Raw genomic sequence first — 22,393 nt, 5'->3', positions numbered from 1 at the left:
AAGATTCCATAAACTTTTGCTCTTTTTTTCCGCAAGTTCAGATTAACTAAAGCTGATAGAGGGAAAATTCCATCTCTACAGCCCCTTTCTTGCCGAAACCCCATTTGTTCTTCAGGCAACATATTTCTACTTTCAACCCAGTCGACTAATCGTCTAGATAATATTCTTGTAAATATTTTAACAACGTTATTAACAAGAGAAATGCCTCTATAATTGCCTGGATCACAGGGATCTGACTTTTAGTTTAGTTTATAGATCATTTTTAGTTTAATCTTTCCCCAACTTGAAGGAATTTTTTGTTGCTCCCAAACATTTTTATAAACATTAAGTAAATAATGCAACCAATTTGATGGAAGTAATTTAAAGCATTCATTTATAATACCGTCATTACCAGCCGATTTATTGATTTTAGCACTTTCTATGCTTGCTATTAATTCTTCTAGAGTTAATTCTTTATCCAAAAATGGATGGCTGTCAATTGTTGGAGTGTATGCAGTTAATGTCTTAAATTTATACGTTTTCTCAAGAAATTCCTCCTAAGACTTTATTTCATTTTTTAACAGTTATTCTATTTTTTAACTTACTTAAAACGAACCAAAATTCTCTACTATTTTTGGAATTTCTCAATTTCAATTTAACTGTTTGGAAATAATCGGTTTTCGCGGTCAATATAGTCTTTTTATAATGTTTTTTAGACTGTACATAACTACTAACAAGATGTTTTTTGAATTTAAATTTCCGACAGATTTTATAATTTTGTTTAACTTCTTTTTTTGCGAGAAAACATTCCTTATTAAACCAAACTTTGATATATCAGTAGCATCAGATTCGTCAAAATCAGTCTCTTCATAAAGTTTAACTTTCTCCGCCATAACGGAACTTGAACTCAAACACTCGTTCAGGTCGAAATTATTTCTAATTATTTTCGGGGCAGAATTTTCCGTAGTTTTCACAAAAACTTGCCCATTCCTTACACATGCATACTTTAATTCATTATTTCTTACATTAATTCTCGCTTGTTTAAACAAGAAATTCAGTTCAGGCGACAGATATTCAGATATGTAAATAGGAATATCAGCACTTCCTTCCACAATCATTTGAGATGACAAACGTATTTTATTTTATCTCAGCAACTTCAATAGTGATGTTTTGTCTTTGTTTTTTAGGAATTTAACTATGATAGGGGGAGGGTATTTATCATTTCTACTTTTCATACGAAAATAATCTTGTAAAAAATCTAGGTTAAATTCAAAATTGATTTGTTTAAATATCTTATCATTAATTGCTATTTAATTTTTAATTTCAGTTTTAGGAAAGTTTGAAATTTTAATCGCATTGTAGCGTATGGATTGTTTTAACTGTATTATATCATATTTAAGTAACTTATTCTCCTTCTTTAGGTCGTTATTTTCTTTTTTAATATGAATAATTTCCTGTTTAAGTTGAACAAGAGATTTTTTTAGTTGATTTTCACAAGATGTGAAAACACTCAACGAAATTTATCGTTTATTTTCTTCACTGACTTTGTCCAGCTCTTTAGCTAGTGTTTGGTTCCCCAATAGTGGTGGCCCCCCAGACTTGTTTTTTCCGGAGTGTGCCATGCGTCAGTTGGCGCAATTGGGTGAGCACGAGAGAGAGGGGATGTGCTGGTCTGCTAGAAAAGCCAAGCGTCTCTGTGAAAAGTAATGTCGGCCATGTTAGCGTCTCTTTTTGCGTTTACGTTGTGACAAGTGCTATTAAAAACTGGTTTCCTGTTCACAGGGTTTATGGACAAATTGGGCCTCAGTGCACTGAGCAATCGTATCTTTAAACTGTTGGACCATATATATATATATATATATATATATATATTCGTATGTAATTATTCTTCCCTTTTGTAATTATATAAATTGTTTATCCCCGTGTGCATATCGCCTTGTACATTTGACTATTTTATTGTATTTAGTGCGCGTCAAGCACTTTATTAGGTACAAGGTCATTTCCCCAGTTACATACTGTCTTGGACAATTAATTATTGTAATTATTCTTCCCTTTTGTAATTATATAAATTGTTTATCCCCATGTGCATATCGCCTTGTACACTTGACTATTTTATTGTATTTAGTGCACGTCAAGCACTTTAACAGGTATAAAGTCACCTCACCAGCTACCCATTGTCTTGGACAATTGCCCTGTACCACTCATTATTGTAGTCATTTATTTTGTCGTATTTGCCTTTATAAATTATTAATAAAGTGTTGAATTGTATCTATTTAAAAAGTGTTTTGAAGACTGGTGGCGTCCCCCACTATACCACCTCTCATTTAAACTGCGCATTTCCATTCCACCCTTTCTTAAATATTTTTCAGCTAGTGTTGCTATTTGAATGTTTATAGAAGCCAAAGAATTAGATATACCAGTTAGAACGGACTCTCTAATATTTAGAATGTCCCCACCACTAGTATTACCTGTGTTTACTGGATTATCCGTTATCTCTCCCCTCTACTCAAATAAACCAAATTCTCTAACTCACTTTAATTTAATGAAAAATGTTTGTTAAATACTTGCACAATTACTAGCGAACAAAAGTTAATCAAATTTCACTATTATGACTATTATTCATTGAACTACGTGTGTACTAAATTTTATCAATGAACTACACTGAAAACCACATAAATTATACAAAACTTTGAAGAGCGATCTTTACACTATGAAAGCTAGAACTGAACTCAGGAGGACGATATTGAGGTGGTCGGCCTCCACGGTTGGAGAACGGATGTGAGGGACCGCGAACGGCGGAAAGCTGTTGTGGTTGAGGTCCAGGCCCTTCATCGGTTGTGATGACCAGGGAGTAGTAGTAGGTAAAGAAGTTACGTTGATGATGGGGGAAACGCAAATATTATTAGCAGTTTTCAAACTTGGTGATTGGGTACTATTATTTAAACGACGGTATTCATTTAACGCGTCCGTATCTACTTTCATTTTTGACGAATCGAAATCTATGAAATACAACCCGTTTAAATTAGTGGCCCGTGAGAGAGCTACATAGTGCATGCCCGGAGCAAACACTTCTTTACCTAAACTTGTGAATAAACAGTCCAAGGTTAAGCCTTGAGACTTTTGGATAGTGACCGCGTACGAGAGTCACCGGAAATTGTTATCTATGTACGTAAATATTTTTCATTAATTGAAATCGCACTTGTACCCTTTCTAAAGGAAAAGGTTTATATTTACGACGACAATTAAAGAATCAACGAATTTTCCTTTATAAACAAACCGTTCCACTACACCAGTGGTTCCCAAAGTGGTCCCTACGGACCCCCAGGGGTCCCCCGGTATCACTCAGGGGGTCCGTGGAAAATTCAAATTGATTTGGGGGTCCCTGAACAACGTCAGGGGGTCCGCGCAAGGTTCAATATGCAATAATAAAACTGTGATCCATTTTTATTATTATGGAAATTAGAAACTAACAAGGTGACCAATTAAATTTAATCAAAACTAAAAGCGTTATATCTGCGTTTGTTGCAAAACTTTTTCGTAAAATCAAAACTTGGGAAGAGGAGAATGTTCACAGTTTCCAAATCTTTCGAAATTGCAAAATAGAGATGAAGATTTGCTTGTTCACTGTCGAACACTTAACGGCAGACCTGAACCAAAGATTTGAAGATACGAGTATTCTTCACTTAGATATTCCCGATTGGGTGTTGAACCCTTTTGCGCGTGGACAAACTCAGATCCCAAACACAGATGAATCCATACTAATACAGGAGCAGCTTATTGAAATATCCACAAATGAGGAACTTGAACCAATGTTTGAACAAGGATACCACAAATTATGGGTTATTGTACAGAAGTTGTTGACTGCTTTCCCGTCCTCCTGTTTGGTAGAACCTGGATTCAGAGCCATTATGAACATCATCACAAAATGTTTTTTTAAATTTGTTATTTTTATACTATGCATTTATGTAGCTTTTTCACTTGGGGGTCCATGGGCAAGTTTTGACTATTAAAAGGGGTCCATGGAACAAAAAAGTTTGGGAACCACTGCACTACACCAATTGTTCCGTTTACAATTCCGTTAGCAATATCAATGTTTCTTTTAATCATTATTTTAGCGCCCACAAATAAATTTGTAGTTTTAGCTAAATTAGCTGTGCGAGAGGCGTATTCCGAAATTTTAGAAATTACCACGTTCAAATCTTTATTTTTTTTTATTCGCGCTAACTAAATCTCGCCATATGACTCGGTTTTGTGTAGGTACGCCATTAACCAGTAAAACCACTTCATGATTTTGGGGCAGTTCGTTCGGAAGCAAGTCCACGATTTTCTGCAAAGGGAGGGGTAAATAAGTGACGCGACTCTTTAACCCTTTAAGTTTTTCACTGACCGCAATTTTCCCTTTTTTCGGCTGGAGACGAATAACACATTGAAACGATTTAACTAATTGGGTCAGCATCGTTTCGAAAATATTCAGCTTTCAACTTCTTTAGGCACGGGATCTACTTCTAAACAGTTATAAGCGGCGCGTCCGGGAATACAATTTTGATTCAATTTTCGTGCACAGTATGTACAAATTTTAAGACCGTCACGGTGAATATTATCATACTTTTTATTAACACAATCAATTATAGCCCGCCATGATTTGTTACTATTTTGAAAATTAATGAAATCTTTTAGCTCCTCGTAAATTAACATATCGCAACAAGCGCAGAATTTTTCCGGAAAAGAAGTTACTTTACTTTTTAACGAAGACAAGTTTTTCTTATATTTATTCAAAATATTTATTTCGTTGGTGTCGTAACTAGTGGAAGGTTCATATTTTTTAAATTTGTTGGTGTCGATTTTAAGATTCCCGAGGAACTTTTTTAAATCATTAACCGACTGTAAAATAGATTCGACATTATTTGCTTTATTTATACACGATTAATTTTGAAACATAGATTACGCATAGTGTAAATCTGCCTTTTAATGTTCCTAAACGCGGTGAAATGGACCGATAATTCCGAAAGAATTTGTAGAAGCGTACTGCATTTGAATATACTGTTGTGTGAAGCGCAGTGTATGGTGTGTCCTTTTTTATTGTGATGTCTGTACTTACATGCTTTCTGATTGACATTGCATTCGTATTGCTGTTAACAAATGCTACTAATTTATCTAAAATAGTGCTCATACATTGTTTTGAAAATTTACATGTGATTCCGCAAGGTCATTCTACAATATTATCACCTTTAGTAATGTACTTTTTAAAATTGTGTCCGTTCACGAAAACGTACTATCAGCGAGTAATACATGTCCGGGAGGAATTACTCGCTGTTAAAGTTAAAGAGATCAACAAACGTATTCAGTTACAGAAATCTCGTGCACTAGAACTTATTCCAGTCAGTATCGTAAAAGATTTTGAAGCAAGACAACTATCAGCCCATAAAAAAATTTTTAATCTGAAGAAAACAAATCTCATGCAAAAGTTAAAATGTCTGGTAGAGCAAAAGAAACAATCTCTTGTAACAAAAGAAAATTGATTATTAAATTTAACTGACAAAGCAATTCCTGAAAATGTTGGTAAATTTCTGCTGCTTGGTCCTAAATTTCTCATTAGTAGCCTTAAATAAAGCTTATCATTTATTGATAATACAGAAGATAAGGATCTTATCCGATCGCAATCAATTAACGCCATTACTAACTACATGCACCACAAACAACAACATACACAAACACAGGACTTACTTCAGAAACTATTGAAGGAAACACACACTTACTTAAGGAATAACCCGGGCATATTAATCGTACCCACTGACAAAACTAATCAAACGGTAGCATTCAAAAAAGTAGACTATGAAAGTAAAATGCTTGAACTGATTTCGGACAAACACACATGTAAAACTCAAAAAGATCCTACCAATACAATCAATAAAATGACTATCCAACTTATTAACTGCATTTTCAATGACGGCTTTATTAACAGATTAGAACGCAAATCCTTAATCAACAACTCGCCATTAGCTCCAAGAATCTATGGCTTGGTTAAAACCCATAAAGATAACTTCCCTCTTAGGCCCATCATCTCTTTCATATCTTCACCCACCTATCAGCTTACCAAATATTTAGCCAACATTCTACAGCCGTTAGCCAACAACCAGTGTAATGTTAAAAATTCGTTAGAACTTAAAGGGAAATTGGACAAATTCATAATACCAGAGAAACATTTACTCATCTCCTTGGACATCCCTCTTTACGAACACAGATACAGAATTAGTAGTCAACATAATTGCAAAAATGGAACACCATAAAACAATACACACAGATAATGCTTCAGAAGTTTGTAGAACTTTTGAAACATTGTTGTGACCGAGGTTATTTTTGTTACAGCGATGATAAATTCAAAGAAAGGAACAAAAAGAAAATCACAACCATCTTAACTAGCAATGGTTATCCCAAAAGCATTATCTATAATCTCCCTAAATTAATAAATAGAAAACCGAACGCTAACTTACAAACAACACTTCCATCAGACTGTCAAGAACCTCCTGCAAAACATTACATTGCATTCCTTTACATTAACACCTTGTCGGAGAAAATTAACAAACTACTTCACAGCTACAACATAATCCCCGCATGGAAATCGGGGAACACCATTAAACAATTTTTCACCAAAACAAAAAGCAAAATTCAAACAGACAAACTATCTAACATAATTTACAAAATAAATTGCCAGGATTGTGACAGTTGTTATGTAGGCCAGACAAGTCAGTATCTCAAGGCAAGGGTGTACCAGCATCAGTATGATTGTAAGACAAAAAAAGACGACAATTCCACCGCGCTACTTAGACACCACATGACAACAAACACATTTTGACTTGTACTCGATAGGGGAAAAAAAACAGTATAAGCGAAATTTTGTTGAAATGTGCCACATAGTAAAATAGAACAACACAGTTAACTTTAGGACAGACACATCGAATTTAGCCAACTGCTACAATTTTATTATTAAAAAATAAATAGATATCCAAATTTTGTACATAATTATTGCTGGGTTTTTTAAATTTACTTCAAATCTTTTGGTAATTTGTTATTTAGTGCATAAGGGTTATTTGGTTTCTCCTGTGTTTTGTGTTTAACGGTTTTTGTTGTTTAAAGAAATTTCCCAATATTTATTGTATTTACTCTTTTGTTGCAATTAGTCTATTGTATCTGTCCAATTGTAATTACCAAAATTCCTGTGTAAGTCCCGCTATATCTGTATATACTCGTATAAGTATACCTGCTTCTCCATTTCTGGCTCTTAGTTTCTATAACTCAACCAACCCGCAGAGCCACGTTTCAATAATTATAAAGAATTTAGTGTATTTTACTGTTTATTTTTTTGTATTTCTGATTTTTACTGTTTTTTCTATGTTACTGACTCTGTAAATTGTTTTGTATTTGTAATATCCAGGCCCTGAAGAGGACAATATATTTGTCGAAACGTTGGCAAAAAGACGAGTTGTTTTATTTGACCGATTCCTCGCAAATCTTCCATCCTAACTTTTACTTAACTTTTTAAACTGTAAGTTTTTGCTAAGGAGATTAAGTAGTAGCAGCCACTAGTACTAATAAAATAAATATTACAATATTTTCTTTAAAAATACAATATAAAAGTTTATAAGCACTTAAAATCTTATAATTCGCTCATGATTGCAATGAAAATAATTTTTTGACTTACCGATAAAGTAGATGTGCCTTCGGAATACGAGATGATAGATATCACCGGTGCCGAAAATGCGGTTTTCAAATAGCTGTAGAATATCAATAATCGATTATCTAATCTGCACATATTTTTTAAACTAAAATTATAGATAAATTTTTGGAAATTATAACAGTGCCTTTGTACTTACCATGACAGGACAAGTTCTTCCAAATTTACTCAAATTGTAGTATCCGTCCTGTAATAAGGAGTCCATTTCTTCATCATTGATAATATATACTTTTTCGAAGTTTTCTGAGCTGTAACAAAAATTCTTGATAAGACTATATTTTTTTCTAGTGGGCAGATTTTTAGTGGTAAATTAATAAATTAATTTTTAGTAGTAAATTTAGTGGTAAAGAAGGTTAAGGAAAGTTATGATGTCAAAAAATTAGATAGTTCGATGAATTAATTACATAATTTTTCTTTTGATAAATACTTCATTTATAAAAAGAGAAAAAATATATATAAGGTAAATAGGGGGAAGACGCCAGTCGGGGGAAAGACGCAAGTATCGTCAGATTTTGTATATCTACAACTGGATGACAGCAATTCCTTCGTTAGAGCGTGCAGTCATCAACTGTGAATACCGTGCTTGTGAATATTTCTATTTATATCTAGTTTAATAGTCGTTAAACTGAAAATTCAACACTTTGAACTTGGCGAGTACACATATTATAATATTTCGTTGTCGATTCTTAAGGTTTGGTGACGGATTGACTAGATAATTCCTTGATATTTGTGTCGTGTGCATTTTGGTGAGAACGTGTTAGCTTGAAACAACATGGCTGAAGCCGTGGTACAAAAATAAATCTATGTGGCGTCTTCCGCCAGTGCTTGGAGTAAGATGCCATCTATTGAACTGTTTCAATTTCATATTTATTCTCATTCATTATTACATTTTGAGAATTTGAATGACAACCAAGAAGTCAACGCACCTCTGGCAATAGCTTCAAGAAGCATCAGCGGTGCTAACACTTCTGAAGAAATTAGTCCTATCCCCAGATTTCAGAAACCCAAGCAAACTCGAAGAAAGAAACAAACTGCTAAAGTCCTTACGACGGTGGAGAAACGGGAGGCATTGAGAAGAAAGGCTGCTCTGCCGACAAAAAAAGGGGGAAAAGTACAGTAGAAAAAGAAAAGGAAGGACAGTTCATCTTCAGCATCCTCCGCTCGCGATATTGGTAATGACCAGTGGTGAGAGTGACATTGAAGAGGAGGACGATGATTTTTGTATTGAGTGTAAAGGATATTTTTATGATAAGAAGGGCCCAAAATGCGATTGGCTTCAATGCATAACATGCAAGAAATGGCTACATGTTTGCAGCAAAGACAATTTGCATTGCAAAAAATGTTAAAAAGAAACAAAAAATGTCTTTTGTTCGGTGTTTCTTCCCCTTAGAGTTTAATATGAATATTTTGCAGTTTACCTAATATTAAATTTGTAATTTTTTCTTTCGCAATTTATATCTTAAGATATTGTTGCATCTTTCCCGGCATCAACTGGCATCTTCCCCACATAAATGGTAATTAAAAAATAAAAAACAACCTGGACGTTGATACATTTGGTGTTGTTTTTCGATAACCCAGTATCCTACAGAACGGAAATAAGTGTTAAGTGTGGCATCTTCCCCCCACTTACCTTTATATATATATATATATATATATATATATATATATATATATATATATATATAAATAGATTGTATTGAATACATGTAGAATTGTAAATTAAAATAAAATAATTTTCCTACTTATCAATAATAAATAAGAAATATTAAACCTTTTTTTTTTTTTTTTTTACCCTACGCCTTCACGGTCAATGGCTACTACGGCCATGCGACGTCTGGCAGCCCAATATAAAATACTATTTTTTTTGTGTGGGTCCGTGGGCATATTGTCTAACCTAAAACATTTTACTTTTTACTTGAATTTTTATTTTATAATTTCAATTTTAATTTTTAATTTTTGTTTTTATTTTATTTTTTAATTTGTATTATTTACCCTTTGTAAAGGTCTTCCCTTGCGGTTGTCTGACTTTTTACGGAGACCAATCATACTGGGAAGCAGAATCCACTGCGAGTTCTTTCCATATTCTTCTCCAAGCACCTTTGGCCCTGGCTACTCTGGTCCAATTCTGGCCTACTTCTTGCCGAAAAAAGTCGGCCCACCTCTAGGTTGCTGACTTTTTTTTTCAGGTTGTAGGGCGTCTATTATGTCGTTGTCATGGGCCAAATTTCGTCAGTTCTTCGCATTAAATAGCGAGTCCAATCCCTCTTCAATTTATTTTTTTTAATTTCATTTTTTTTTTTTTTTTGAGCAATGAACCTTTTTCGGTTATTATGCTCTTCCACTCTCTTCATCTTCATCACTTCACTGACTATACAGGGAGTAGTTCCACTTTCAATCATATTTGATCAAATAAGTTAATTTTCTTTAAATACTTGATCATCTGGTTTATTTGGGCTGAAACAAAGGCCAAGGGCTTCCGCAATGTTGTTATGAATTCTGTTATTCCGTGGTCGGGCATTCAGCAATGATATGAATCATCTGCGAGCAAGCAGGCAGCTGTTACAGGCGTTGCATAACGGGGTAGGTCACCACACATCAGGTAACATTGCGTTAGCGGGGTATGGCCAATTCGCAGCCGAGCCACTACTACCTTTGTTACGATGTAACAGCTTCTCAAAACGAAAACAATTCTGGCAGTATGACTATAGTTATTTCTAAATTTTTTCCTATCTATTTAGTTAGGGTTTGGGAAAATTTAGGATTAAGAAAATGAGTCCAGGAAATTTGTTCAAGAGAAATGAAGAATGTATGGCTGATAAATTATATTGAGAAGAGCACAGGGTTGTGTGAAGAGGGCAGCGGAAAAAAAGACAAGCGACGAGAGGATCATATGGGGTAAGAGATTGACGCGATCTCGAAAAAAAAAAGGAAAAAAAATAGGTATACCTTGTCTTGGAGAAAGGAGAGAAGAATTTAAATAAAAGGAAGTAGTCAGGCGGATTTCCCTCTTCCCTCTGCAATCTCTATAGAATAAATTGCCGAGTGAAGAACTATTCGTTTCTCGGAGGGCAGAAGGAAAGTAATGGTCATCTAAGAAGAAGACTGGAGAAAGGACAACGACGACCAGGCCTGGTAATATACTACGTAAGTGTGGAACTTAATTTTGAATCGGGACTATCGTTTTAGGAGTGTTAAATATAATTTTGGTTATTGGATTAATTTTATTAGTTCAAGCTGCGGATGTAATTTCTTTTAAGTTAGTATTAATTAGTAGATTCGTTTTTTTTGTAAAGGAACTTTTCCGTTTCCTAGTTCAATTATAACCTTAATTCAGAAGTTTTTTTTATTTATTCCAGTTGTTATTTTTTTTGTTGTGCAACCACATTATAAGCATAGCTGGCATTAATTAATTATTGCTATATTAATGTAGCACGCTTCATTAGGGAGGTGTTAAGTGCCAAACAAAGGGAGCTGGTTGAGTTTGGAGGGAGGACCCCTTGATTGGGGATAGAATAGGGGCCTAGCCTGATGTAGTGCTGCATAAGCGAATCCAGGCTAGGCCTGGTGCCGGGGTAGGTGTTTTAGCCGGTAGGCTGCCTTGGCGGGAGTCCGGCACGTATGTGCGTTAGAAGCATTTCACCTACCCCAAAAAAAAAAAAAAAAAAAATTAATACCCATTATTAACCCTTCACTAGCTCGACCAAATTTTGATTTTTTAACAGCTGGGACCCACATTAGTGAGTAATCTTTAATTTGTTATATTTCTTTTCCCTTAGTATTATTAGTAGTCATCATATTTCCTCTTCCTTGTCTCCCCTTTTCTACTTACCCACCCCGTCACCACTGAGCTTGCCTGGTCCAGAGGTATTTGTAGAGGGTGACGTAACAATTTGGCGCCCAACGTGGGGCTAAAAGAAATTAAGGGACCATTTCAACATTTTCATCTCGACCCGGAAGTAGAATTTTACGTTCCCTAAGATGGATGTGTATAGGCTGTTGAAGGAAGAGTTGCAGTACGAATTGGAAATAAGGGGAATAAACGCTGAAGGTAATTGCCAAGATCTGCGCAGAAGGCTGCATGAAGCTTTATCCAAGGATGTTTCTCTTGATCCCAGTTTTATTGCAAACTTAGACCCTAACACGGAATTCACAATTTGTGAGAAGAAGTACCTGGTGTTGAAAGGAGCGGTGGAAGAATGTGATGAAGGAGCAGAATCTAGTGAACTGAAGCGACTTAATACGCGGCTGTTACACATATACCAGCGATGCAACCGGATCTTACCGGAAGAAGGGCTGGTAGGTCAAATTGCGGAGTTAAAGGAGGCGATACACGAGTTGAGAATCAAGCTTAAGAGTTCAACCCTGGGTACATCATCGACGGAGCAATTTCCGGTGCCAGATTATGCAGGGAGGAAAGAAGGGAAGCACGATAGTATCGTAGAAGAACTGGACCAACTAGAATTAGGGAGGAACCCCCAACCTACTCGGACAGACATCAGATGGAGTGTACCACAGGAGGCTTTGTCACCAATTACCCTCCCCGAGATGCGAGCTACCGCTTCTACCTCTACCAAGAATGACGTACCGCATGTTTCTCGACGGGACTCGAAATTATACAAGTGGGGCCTGACTTTCTCAGGTGAAGAGGCAGGATGTACTCTGGCTAACTTCCTGGAAGATGTCGAAGTGCGGATGGCCTCAAGAAGTGTATCGCAGGAAGAGGTTTTTCGAGGATTCGACGATTTGTTAACTGGCACGGCGAAAATATGGTTTAGAGCCAAGAGGCAAGAATTCTCTTCGTGGCAAGAGCTGGTACGAGGATTGAAGAAAACCTTTTCAGGATCCTGACTACGACGACCGGCTCATGGAAGAAATACGCCGACGAACTCAGGAGTCTGACGAGGTGCCATCATTGTTCATAGCCAAGATGACAAGTTTGTTTAATCGGTTAAACACTCCTCTGACAGAAGAACAAAAGCTGCAAATACTAGAGAAAAATATTAAGGGCGACCATCTACCTCACCTCGCGCAGGCTACCTATGCATCGGTGGAAGAATTGGAATCAGTTCTCTGCAACCTGGAGATATGGACCCAGAGAGCTGCAAGATATAGGGAGCCGCCAGCTAAAGGTCTACTCGAACCCGCATTGGGTCATCGAACCAGGAAACCGCTACCACAGGTGTCAGCTATTCGAGAAACCGGAACTCAGGAGGTACCGGAAAGAAGAACGTCGGTGTACCGAGGTCCCGTTTGTTGGAACTGTGGGCAGACAGGACACTTGGCAAGAACATGCAGCAGTCCGAAGACACAATTTTGTGGAAGCTGTGGGCTACAAAAGGTCAGCACACAAGAATATACTCGCTGTGGGCCAAACCAGAAGAAAGCGGGAAACGGACCAAAGGGGTCGGCGCAGACCACCGCACCGGCTCCTCAGAACACAGCCGCCCGAGATTAACCAGAGAAGATACAGAATGGTTGGACTGGGTGGTCAGGAATATGTTCTGTTACGGGATGTCACATAGATTAAGCCAGCCAAGCCTTGAAGATCGAAGACCTTTTCTTCAAGTGAGATTGTTGGGTATCTCAGTTAGTGGATTACTTGACTCGGGGTCAACGAGGACAGTAATCAACGACAGGTTGTGGAAAAGGTTAGCCCCCTTAGGAATCAACCTTCAGCCATCGGATAACCAACAGATAACCCTAGCAAATGGAAGGACTTGCGCTGTAGAAGGCTTTGCAGTGGTGCCTTTCGAACTGAATGGGGCAGTTAAGATTTTGAATGTTCTAGTTGTACCATCTCTGAGTGTGGAATTGATACTGGGAATTGACTTCTGGAGGGAAATGTCACTTGTGGTGGACATAGCTAAGACTACCTATAAGTCAGGGGATCCGGCCCTAGCCTGTGTATCTACAGATACTGGAGTCATCAGCCACGAGAGACTAACGAACAAGCAGAGAGAAGAACTGCGAGCAGTCACCAAGAAGTTCCGAGAAGCATCACCACCTCATCTGGGCTGTACGGATCGGGTGGAACATATCATCGACACGGGAGATCAACCCCCACTGAAACAGCGATACTACCCAGTGTCTCCCTTTATTCAAGAGGCCATAAATAAGGAACTTGATGCGATGCTGGAGGATGGGATAGTGGAACCATCAAGTAGCGGGTGGTCATCACCAGTGGTCATGGTAAAGAAGAAGGATGGGAAGTACCGCTTTTGCGTGGATTATCGGGCCGTGAACAAAGTCACCAAGCGAGACGCATACTCTTTACCGTATGTGTCTGCAATATTAGACCGGTTACGAAACGGTAGGTATCTCTCCTCCTTGGACATCAAGAGCGCATATTGGCAGATCCCTGTGGAGAAGAATAGCAGAGAGCGCACGGCCTTCACCGTACCGCATAGAAGGTTGTACCAATTTCGCCGCATGCCGTTTGGTCTGCATAATGCCCCTGCCACAAGGCAAAGGCATTAGGACCCACGCTAGAACCATACGTCTTCGCATACTTGGATGACATCATTATCGTCACATCTACTTTTCAGAAGCATCGAGAAGTATTAGAAGATGTTCTCGAGCGGTTAAGAGCGGCTGGCCTGACATTATCATGGGAAAAGTGTCAGTTTTGTAGGAGCGAACTTCGCTACTTAGGATATATAGTAAACGAGGATGGCTTCGGGGTAGACCCAGAAAAGGTGTCCGCTATTCTGAACTTCCCTAGACCTACAACTGCAAAACAGGTAAGGCGGTTTATAGGGTTAGCAAGTTGGTACAGGAGATTCGTGCCCAACTTTTCAACTTTAGTCTCTCCGTTAACGGATTTGCTAAAGAAAAACAAGAAGTTTGAGTGGGAAGACCGGCAGGAAAGAGCACTACAGGAGCTACAAAATCGACTGGTTTCAGCGCCAATACTCACCTGCCCCGACTTCGAGCGCCCATTTGTCCTCCAAACTGACGCATCGACTACAGGTCTGGGAGCTATTCTCAGTCAGAATTTCGAAGACGGTGAGAAAGCCATTGCTTATGCCAGCTGAACACTAACAAATGCGGAGAAGAAGTTTTCAGCAACGGAACTAGAATGTTTAAGCGTGCTGTGGGCAATTAAGAAATTTAGGCCATACCTAGAGGGCATGAAGTTCACGGTCATCACAGATCACAGTTCTCTAAGGCTAATGGCGTTGAAAGATCCCAGTGGCAGGCTAGGAAGGTGGGCTCTGCAGTTACAGGAACACGAGTTTGAAATCGTACATCGTGCCGGGAAGTTGAACAAAGCGGCTGACGCACTCTCTAGAGTGAACGAGGGGTTACTCAGCGCTATTACAGACTCTTCTAGGCGTGATGCCTGGTATGAAAAGATGAAAGCGGAAGTAGAAGCATGCCCCGAAAAGTACCCCTTATGGAATCTGGACAGTGGAGTACTTCGGAAATATGTCAAGGATGCCAAGGATTTATTAGAATCGGAAGACCCCTGGAAGTTGGTCATCCCAAAATATCAGCGGATGGAGGTATTGAAGGAATGCCACGATAATATTTGTTTATTTAATTCGTAACAGACAAATACTCATGGTTGAAGAACCGTCTGAGGGTTGTCCCTACTTATTTTTACCCTTCTACATGATGAAAGCACAATGAATGAACTGTTAAATAAATACAACAAAACAAAGAAAAACAGAAACAATAAAAGAAAAAAACAAAATAAAAAATAATCTCACCACAGACAGAAGCAAAAAATAAAATACAGAAAACAAAATATTCTTAAATACAGTATACGACGTTATATAATAAATAATAATCAAAATTAAGGCCACTTAATATTTCATTTATTTACGAAATAGGGATACAGACACATTTAGGTGATACAGATACACATTAATAATAGATAAAACAGTTTAATAATTGAATTCCTTCACCAGTTCGTATCTATATGCCCATGCCGCTTTACAATAGTTTACCAAGCTTTTCCAACATTTGCCATTTAAATAGTCCATAAACTCCAGCTCATTTAAACAATCTTTCTTAAAATATATGGACCTAAACTCTCTTAATATTGGGCATACCGCTATAAAGTGAAACACGTTTTCTTCTCTGTTTTGTAAATTACACAGAGAACATAACTTGATTTCCTTGTTGAATACGTATTTATTGAGGTATAGCGACTCTCCCCTAACTTTAATTATCCACCCAATGGAGCGAGCATCCAGGTTATTGCAATGTACTAAATTGGGTTGTGGGTCCAACGTTTTATAAAGTATGTGATGCTGACTTTTTATGGCTAAAAGCTTGTATTTATTAAGTAGGCCATTCTTAATATTTTCCATTACTGAATTGACACTTATGTTAAATTTGATGAACTCAGTGAACGAGATGTTATATGTATCACAGAGTTTTACCCAATCCTTATACAGAAACAATTTTCTCGCAATGATCTCGTTCATCAGAATATTTGGGTATCGATGCGCCGGTAGGGTAAGACATCTTTTTACATATTTTATGTGCAATTTTACAGTATACAGGAATGTGGGCAGTACATCAGTCTCGAGATATAGCACAAAGTCAGGTATATTACGCGGTAGGCTAAACGTTTTTTTGACAAAGAACTTAAGAAGAATCTCCACTTGATTATACCATGTACAACCCCATATCTGGGCTCCATAGCAAGTGATAGCTCTACTGACAGCATTATATACCTGTAACTTGGAGGAGAAGGGTATGCTTCTATTTAATATTAAGTTATTAAAGGAATTCAGGGCATATTTGGCTACCACAGTTCTCTCCCTGAAATGCTTATCCAAGGATAGCCCTGAGGAGAGGGTGACTCCCAAATACTTATACCAGTTCACAACTTCAATCTTTTCATTGTTATACCACCATTTGTCGTATTTGCCAAGTTTGCCACCATTTCTGAAAACAACGATTTTTGACTTATTTAAATTAATTTTCAAGTTCCACTTTAAACAATAGTTTTGAAGCGAGTTAATCATCTGATGTAGGGCGACTCCGTCTGTAGCTAACAACACCACATCGTCCGTGTATGCCAATATTTTAAACAGACTATTATTAATTTGCACGTCCCCATTAACATAGTTTACTAAATCATTTATAAAAAAGAGAACAAGAGGGGGCTCAGCAAACACCCTTGCTTCACACCCATGGTTGTCTCGAAACTCTCGGTCAGACCATTATGACACCAGACTCTAGCATGTGTACCTGAATACAAATCTCTCAGTACATTGGTGACTTTGCTTGATACACCTATCTCTGACAACTTGTAGAACAGCGCATGGCGGTCAATATAATCAAAGGCTGCGGATAGGTCGATGAAGAAGGCAAACACTTTACCCCTCTTCCTACTCAGTCTAATCTTAACTATACTCATTAAATTCAAAATATTATCAATGGTTGAGTAGCTCTTCCTAAATCCCGCCTGATATTCTCCAATTGCACCATTTTCATCCGCCCAGCTGGTCAGCCTTGACAAAAGAAGCCCAGTAAACAGTTTTCCTATTGTATTTCCGAAAGAAATACCACGATAATTGCCCACTTCCTTAATACTTCCCTTCTTATGTAAAGGAAACACAATGGCGCTTTTAAATGTTTCAGGCAGTTTCTCTTTTTCAAAAATTTTATTAAAGACTGGGAGGATTTTTTCTAAATAAAACTCAGGACTATTTTTAAAATACTCGTATGGTATTTGGTCTATACCGGGTGCCTTATTATTTTTAGCATTTTTGAGCACTTGCACTAACTCTTTCATACAGAAAGGCGCATCCAAAGCATGGTTTATTATATATGGTTCTGCATAACTAATTCTAATAGCATTCAAGGGAGGATTTAACATATTTTTAAAATGCTGAAACCATTCAAATAGCAATATACTTTTATCAAAATGAAAAGTTTTAAATTTAAATGAACGAACTAAACCCCAAAATTCCTTTGTGTCTTTGACACATTTAAATTTATTTATAGTACCATCTAAAAACTCCTTTTTTTTAAAATTACATATTTTTTTATAATCTTTTACAGTCTTTAAATATAGAAGCTTAATTGTAGAGGAATCTGTTTTTCTGAAAATATTTAATAAACCATACAGCCTAGAACGCATTACTGCACAATCTCTGTCAAACCATTCCTGTTTTCTGTTATAACTGTTATGTGTATAGTTTAATAGCTCTTGTTTCTTAGCAAAATTTATAATTAAATTAATCAATTGTTTTAAATTATTATGGGGGTTATCGGGTATAAATGATACGTCTCCCGAAGTCCTTTGTAATTCTTCATGGTAGACGGCACGAATTTGGGCTTTCCATTTCAGTTTGGGTAGCAGAGGGGTGACATCCGCAGAGACGGCACTAACTGCGCCACATTTAAGGACAATCGGCATATGGTCAGAGAAAGGTATTGATGCCACTTGAAAGTCTAGCACATATTCAAGTAAATCTGCTGATACTACACAAAGGTCTATAACAGATGAACCCTGTGAACTAATATATGTAAATTCACCTAAACTGTCTCCCTTAGTTCGGCCATTCAACAATAATAAATTAAAATCTTCCAGGAATGAAAGCAACATTTTACCATTTGCATTAATAACAACATCTTTAGAAAGTCGTGAATGAGCAAGTGAACTAGGCAACAAATCTTTGGAATCACTTGTGAGTCGCCAACTCTACAATTAAAGTCCCCTATGAGAATAATTCTAGAATCAGGAGTACTATCAATAACCGTGTACAATTTCTCGAAATCACAACTCCAGTTATTGAAGTTTAAATACACAGGCACTATGTAGTAATTACTATTAACATCAAAAATTACTTCAACTACAGGAGTATGAATGAGAGTGCGAAATCTAACATTATTATTTTTTATCAACAACTTATTAATACCCATTATTATTATTATTAGGTATTAATAAGTTGTTGATAAAAAATAATAATACCCATTATTTACCCCTGTGGTTCCGGGGTTAGAATAGGACCACAGTGTCTCCCGCTTGACGTAAGAGGCGTCTAAAGGGGCAACTGTCCGTTGACCTGTTACCTCTATCCTTTGTGTCCGCTCCCGTTCCTTTCCAGTTTCCTCTTATCCATTGGTTCCCATCACAGATTTCCTATTTCGGTCCGCGCCTGCTTGCCGGAGCGCCCCCGCGCCGGCGGCTCCCTTCGTGGGGCGGGCCTTCCACCGGAGGGTACATCTTAAATCTGGGGTTCTTGCGCTCCCCAGGCCGCCGGATAGTACAGTGGCCCGGGTCGGATTAGCCATCACGACCTGGCTGCCACACCAGCCGGTGTATAATCTCGTCTGCAGCGGTAGTTCCGGTTGGCGACCGGGTAGGGGCCTGCCGTTGTGGGCGGGGGGCTCTGTTCGAGGCCACCGGTCGCGGGCGCGTCGCGCTTGGGGGGCCGCGGGTGCGGGGGTATGGCGCTCTTGGTTGGCTGGGTGTTGGCTCGGATAATTTTTCCTTTCCCTTAATTCCCTGTCCCAAAATATCCTGTAGGAGTTATTGAGTGAAGAAGAAGAAACTTTTATATAATGAAGAGTACAATTAAAAAAACTGTTCCTAAAGCGCAGGAAACAAATTGCGGGGGTTCCCTACCCCAAAAAAAGATGGTGAGCAACCCTGGTGTAGCAACCATGTCTGTGGGCGATACAAGCCCCTTTCAACGGAGTTCTAAATTGCGGAGAACCCCACCGGACAACACGCCATCTAAGGTCATGGTGGAATCAGAGGAGAAGTCATCCGACTCAAATGCTTCAACTAGTCCGTTGGAAAGGATATCAACCCGGCAGCGGTCAAAGTATGAATCACCCGTCATTTCTGGAGTTCTGGCAGGTGGACCGGTTGGATCACCGGAGCAAAAAGATATGGAGGACGCATGTAAGAGGGTGGACGAGGAGCTTGCCAGAATGCGGGAGGTTATTAAGAAAATGAAACTTGCGACCTGCCGGCAACGGAACATTAGTATGGATATTAAAGACGGACTGCTTGAAGTCGAAGAATCGGTGGAGGTGGTGCAATCACTGAGAAGTTTTTGGGGGTTAGCATTGCAGCGGTTGGTTCGACTGCAGGCTAGGGTTAGAGTAGATATCCCGAGGCAAGTGGAATTAGCGTCTGTCATGACTCAAATATCTCCACCCGCCGGGCATACTGTATTGGAAAAAAGGAAGGAAAAAGTATTGGAGGATAAGGTAGTAGAGGCGGCGGAGGACCTGACGCCTAATGAATGGACCGAGGTCCGACCTAGGATGATACGGGAACTCCAGAGACAGAAGAAAAAGCAGGAAGTCGCGACAAGAAGAAGAGAAAGATGAAAAAGAAGAAGAAACAACCGAAGACCCGCCCAGACGCTGTGCTGATTAAGCCAGCGGAAGGGAGATCGTATGCCGAGGTCCTCAGAGAAATTAGAGAAAAGGTTAAACCGGAAGATACAGGGACCGAGGTGAACTGCATTAGGCAAACTAGAGCGGGAGACATCTTGGTTGAATTAGGTAGCAGAACTAAGGACAGAGCTGCGTTCGAGGCGGCCCTTAACACTGTCCTAAAAGACACAGCGATTACGCGGCATCTTGAACCTAAGAGTACAGTTGAGATCAGGGACCTGGACTCTCTTGCGGAAGAAGGTGAAATCAAAGAAGCAATTGAGCGACAACTGGGCACGACTGGCGGGGATATAAGGATCCACCTTACAAAGGCCGATGCGCGAGGGCTTAAAGTAGCGATCGTGCAGCTGAGCATGAAAGGAGCCAGTGATCTCGTGAAGGAAGGGTTTGTTAGAGTAGGATGGGTACGCTGTCGAGTCAGACTGAGAGTCGCAGTTCCAAAGTGTTTCAAGTGCCTGGCATATGGACATATGTCAGGAGTGTGCAAAAGCCCAGACCGCAGCAAGCTTTGCTATAAGTGCGGTGAGCAGGGGCATTTAGCTGTAACCTGTACAGCGGAAGGTTGCTGCATGTTATGCCGTGATAGGGAAATCGCCTTGGATGCATGTCGGCACCTCCCGGGAGCAGGAGGATGTGTGGGTTTCGGGAAGCGCTAGAGCAGGCTAGGAAGAGGTTAAAGGCCTGATGAGGATTCTTCAGGGGAATCTACATAGGAGCAGGCTAGCAGATTCTCTGCTGGACCAGCTAGTAGTTGAGAAGAGGTCCGATCTGATGCTTCTGTGTGAGCAATATCGTGAGCGGCACCCCCGCAACTGGTTCAGTGATCTACTGGGGACATCAGCAGTCTGGATTCCGGATCTGGTTAAGGTTCCTGTGGATTTCTACGAGCGGAAAAATGGCTATGTTTGGATTAGAAGCAAGGGTGTTAATTATATTAGCTGCTATTTCACCCCCAACGAAGGTATCCAAGAGTTTAGATCCAAGCTTAATGCATTGGAGGATGATATCCTGAGGATGACAGGTAGGATCCTAGTTGTAGGAGATGTTAATGCGAAGGCAGTGGAATGGGGCATGCCTGTGACAGACATGAGAGGCAGGCACATTCTAGAGATGGCAGCTAGAACAGGGCTTACTGTTCTAAACGAGGGGGAAGTTTCTACCTTCCGGAGACCGGGGTATGGCGAAACGATCCCAGATATTTCCTTAGCATCTGAAGGTCTTGCGCCGCGAATTGAAGGATGGAGAGTAATAGAGGAGTTCACTGGAAGTGATCACCAATATATAACATTCGAGATAGTGGAGAATACAAATTTGGATAGGGCAAGAAACAACATGATCCATAAAAGTTGGAACTTGGATAAGTTAAACGAGGATGTTTTCAAGGAGGTTATTAAATGCGGAGCTGCGCAAGTCGGAAATGTGGTGACTGAGGGGAAAGTAGGTGCTGAGGCGGTAGTTACAGCTACGATGACGCTCATCACGGAGGCATGCCAACAATCCATGCCGCGGAGGGCGGTCTGGCAGGGCAGGCGACCAGTATATTGGTGGACGTCCCACATTGCTGACCTGCGAAGGGAGTGTATAAGAAAGAGGAGAAGAGCCCAGCGGGCGGGGCGAAGACCTGAGGCGGCCAACCGCTCCCTAGAATATAAGGCGGCAAAGCGGAAATTACGTAAGGCAATTTTTCAGAGCAAGACGCGTTGTTGGGAAGCTCTTAAAGATGACGTAGACCGGGATCCATGGGGCCTGGGATACAAAATAGTCATGCAGAAGATAACAGGTTTTAAGAAACAAGTCGTTATGAATGTAAGGACTATGGACAACATAGTGTCGGCTCTCTTTCCGCTGCATCCACCTAGAGCAGCTAGAGCTTTTGACCAAATAGAGAATTTCGCCCTATTTACGAGCGAAGAAATGGAAGAGGCAGTATCCACGTTAAAGCGTAGGAAGGCTCCGGGACAAGATGGGATTCCGAACGAGGTTCTCCAAAGGATAGCTGTTCAAAAGCCACAATTGTTGCTGAGGATGTACAACGCCTGCTTGAAAGCCGGTGTCTTTAGCAATAGATGGAAAGTGGCTCGCTTAGTGCTTATTAGTAAGGGAAAAGGGGACTTGCTTCCGTCATCTTTTCGCCCCCTTTGCATGCTTGACACAGTCGGGAAGTTATATGAAAAACTTCTTCGGAAGAGAGTGTTGGACGGAATTAGGGCTGCAGGCGATCTGTCGACTAGGCAGTTCGGGTTTAGGACCGGACGGTCTGTGATAAACGCAGTGGAAGAAGTCATAAAAGCAGTAACAAGGGCG

General features: G+C 39.3%; 1 protein-coding gene across 1 annotated transcript in view; it reads right to left on the bottom strand.

Annotated features, from left to right (window-relative positions):
• Window positions 1-22,393, bottom strand: part of LOC141455265 (adenylate kinase 9-like) — a 569,192-nt gene that overhangs the window by 209,508 nt on the left and 337,291 nt on the right. The window contains exons 2-3 of the mRNA XM_074130177.1: window positions 7,851-7,959; window positions 7,679-7,751 (exon numbers count right to left, since the gene is read on the bottom strand). Of these exons, the coding sequence (XP_073986278.1) occupies window positions 7,679-7,751; window positions 7,851-7,916 (139 nt within the window). The 5' untranslated portion in view covers window positions 7,917-7,959. The remainder of the gene's footprint in view (window positions 1-7,678; window positions 7,752-7,850; window positions 7,960-22,393) is intronic.

Source organism: Rhodnius prolixus, unplaced genomic scaffold (assembly GCF_049639745.1).
Source record: "Rhodnius prolixus isolate KJV_2025 unplaced genomic scaffold, Rpr scaffold_39, whole genome shotgun sequence".
Taxonomy (NCBI): Eukaryota; Metazoa; Arthropoda; class Insecta; order Hemiptera; family Reduviidae; genus Rhodnius; species Rhodnius prolixus.
The sequence above is the reverse complement of the archived record's forward strand: the minus strand, read 5'-3'. Positions and strand labels throughout refer to the sequence as shown.